At 36.7% G+C, this 3,167-nt stretch overlaps 1 protein-coding gene across 1 annotated transcript; it reads left to right on the top strand.

Moving 5' to 3' along the window:
* The first annotated feature begins 272 nt into the window (after positions 1–272).
* LOC107959934 (cytochrome P450 CYP82D47) lies at positions 273–2,199 on the top strand. The gene is made up of 2 exons (XM_041112585.1): positions 273–1,261; positions 1,357–2,199. The coding sequence occupies exons 1-2, from the start codon at positions 317–319 to the stop codon at positions 1,978–1,980; spliced, it is 1,569 nt and encodes a 522-aa protein (XP_040968519.1). The 5' UTR covers positions 273–316; the 3' UTR covers positions 1,981–2,199.
* Positions 2,200–3,167: the final 968 nt, after the last annotated feature.

Here is a 3,167-nt window from a genome sequence, read left to right as displayed (position 1 = left end):
ACTAAATTATTTGATTTCAGTTTACTTTAAATTTCAACTGCAATATTAATAGTAATACATTGATAAAGGTTTTGAAAACTTGTTCCTATTTTCATGATACTTGGGTATTGACTTATTACTAAAATCGTTGTACTTTTTTTGACTGCAGTTCGAACATGGATGCCCGAGCATTATTTAATTAATGAAAATAGAATAAAAATTCTTCAATTACCACAATGACAAGTTTGACCGACTAGGCAACCCCCAGCTCTATTTATATGTGCAAAATGCAATTCATGCCCATCCACTTCTTCACTTCCTTATAATCAAAGTAGTGATGGATCTTCTTGATCTCTCTATTTTTGGTTATGCACTGGTCTTAGGCATTACGCTACTGTTTTTGTACACCAAACTCAAAAAGTCTAGCTCAGGAAGCGTCGGCAAAGCTCCACCAGTAGCAGCCGGTGCATGGCCAATAATTGGTCACCTCCCGCTATTAGGGGGACCCAAAGCCCCTCATGAATCATTGGGAGACTTGGGTGAGAAATATGGACCTGCTTACATGATCCGGATCGGTGTTCATCCAGCCCTGGTGGTGAATTCGAGTGATGTAGCCAAGGAAATTTTCACTGTCAATGATATGCATGTTTCCTCCCGTTCCGAATTTGCCGCAGCTGAACACTTGGGTTACAACTATGCCATGTTTGGCTTCTCTCCTTACGGACAATTCTGGCGTGAAATGCGCAAAATAACAATGTTGGAGGTGCTATCCAATCACAGGATCGATCAACTCAAGAAAGTTTTTGTCTCCGAGGTAGAAGGCTCGATGAAACTATTATATAATACGTGGGCTGACAAAAAAAATGGCTCTGGTAAGGTGTTGGTTGAGATGAAGAAACACTTTTCGGACTTGACATTGAACGTTATTATGAGGACGGTTGCTGGGAAGAGGTATAGCGTTGGTGCAGAGGAAGACCAAAAAGAGGTGTTGAGATATCGTACGGCTTTACGAGATTTCTTTCACTTGACAGGAATGTTTGTGCTGGGAGATGCAGTCCCTTTCCTCCGATGGCTGGATTTTGGCGGCTATGAGAAGAAGATGAAGAAAACTGCTAAAGAGTTAGATGAAATTTCCGGGGGATGGCTAGATGACCATAGGAAGGGTGGACATTGGGATGAAAATAAAAAGGAGAAGGATTTCATGGATGTAATGAACTCTGTTCTTAAAGGTGCAAGTCTTGCAGGTTATGATGCTGACACCATCAACAAAGCCACTTCCCTGGTATAATCTTTCTCCTCTCTCTTTTTTTTTTCAAATTTTATTTCTCCATTAATCAGTTCTAAAGTTGTAAAAACTATGAAAATTGCACATTGCAGAATATGATTTTAGCTGGCAGTGACACCACAACAGTTACTTTAATATGGGGTCTTTCCCTAATGTTAAACAAACCTCATGTACTCAAAAAGGCTCAAGAAGAACTAGACACCCATATTGGCAGAGATAGGTTTGTGAATGAAACAGACATCGGCAAATTGGTGTACATCCAAGCCATAGTTAAAGAGACATTAAGAATGTATCCACCTGCACCCCTTTCAGCGCCCCGTGAGCTCAGTGAAAGTTGTTCCATTGGAGGCTATGATATCCCCAAAGGCACTCGGTTGATTATAAACCTTCACAAGATCCAAAGGGATCCTAAAAAATGGCCAGAACCATCAGAATTTAAGCCCGAGAGGTTTCTCACTACCCACAAAGATATCGATGTTAAGGGTCAGCATTTTGAATTGATGCCCTTTGGTAGTGGTAGGAGGAGCTGTCCTGGTACATCATTTGCACTTCATATGTTGTACTTGACCATGTCTAATTTCTTGCATGCCTTCGATTTCTCAACGCCATCCGATGGTTTGATTGACTTGACTGGCACTGATGGATTGACCAACATTAAATGTACCCCGCTTGAAGCACTGGTCTCACCTCGTCTTGCTCCTGAGCTTTATAACTAAAATCTAGTTGAAGATTCCAATAATCAATCATGAAGAATAAGAAAGTTTAAACATTTTGATTGCTACGTTGTATTATTATTTAATCATTTTCTCTCTCTTTTCGGAATTAATAATGGTAAAATACTTGTTGTTGGGTAAAACATCTAGATTTGAGTGTTGTTTATATGGTGAACATGGAAATTCTTAGGTCAAATTTAAGTTCAATATTAAATTGTGAAATCCTGTCTTCTACTTATCGTATTCAATATGTTAGCACACCTTGAGAGTTGAAAGTCATATTTTTCCTTACTAATTAAAAGTTACTTAGAAGAGTATGCCTTGCATGCATGCATATTTTTTTTTAGTAATCGTTCTCAAAAATACTTCACTTTTCCACGTCTACACTCATCCAAGTCAATGGCATGTGCCACTGATATACTAAATATAATAATTTATTAGTTATTTTTAATTTATTTGAAAAATTGATCACACGCATAATTTAAATGGGTTGACTCTTATATTTTTTTTCCATTTGGCCTCCAGGCATTATTTTTTAATCATATTAGTCCTTAAGATTGACATCTATTACTCAAATTAATCTTTATGATTAGCTATCGTTAATTTTTGAACAATTTCATGATGTGTGTAACACCCCACACCGACCCAATCACCTGATCCGAATGTGAGATATCACATTACATTGGTGAAGCAACACAAGCTACTATGACACAAATACATTAAATTCAATAATCAAAATAATTCATATGAATGCATTTATACACTCATTGATTTCATGTCATCAATTTACATGATTATACAAGTTAATTTCAGAGTTAGGGCTAGAACCCTAACTCAATTTTCTAAACTTCTATGTTATGTCTCGAGACAAACCTCCCTTACTTTCCTATTTTTGCTTCAATGTTTGTTTGTTTTGAGAGCTAGAATAGGGAAAATTTTATTTAGATTCGATGTTTCTTTGTCTCGAGACATATGCCATTTTGTCTCAGGACTTAGATTCAATTGTCTTGAGACATTAAAGAATAGTCTTAAGACATAGATCATTCTCAACAATTCAAATAGTACTATTTTATTCTTGAGGTCTCAAGACATGTTCTTCCTATCTCGAGACTTAATGGTAAGATGACCTAAAATATTCAATTTTAAATATTCAAAACATACCAAATTGTAACTGTATCATACCTAAATTT

The sequence above is a fragment of the Gossypium hirsutum genome, chromosome A05 (genome assembly GCF_007990345.1).
Source record: "Gossypium hirsutum isolate 1008001.06 chromosome A05, Gossypium_hirsutum_v2.1, whole genome shotgun sequence".
Lineage (NCBI taxonomy): Eukaryota > Viridiplantae > Streptophyta > Magnoliopsida > Malvales > Malvaceae > Gossypium > Gossypium hirsutum.
This window is presented reverse-complemented; position numbering and strand designations above follow the sequence as displayed.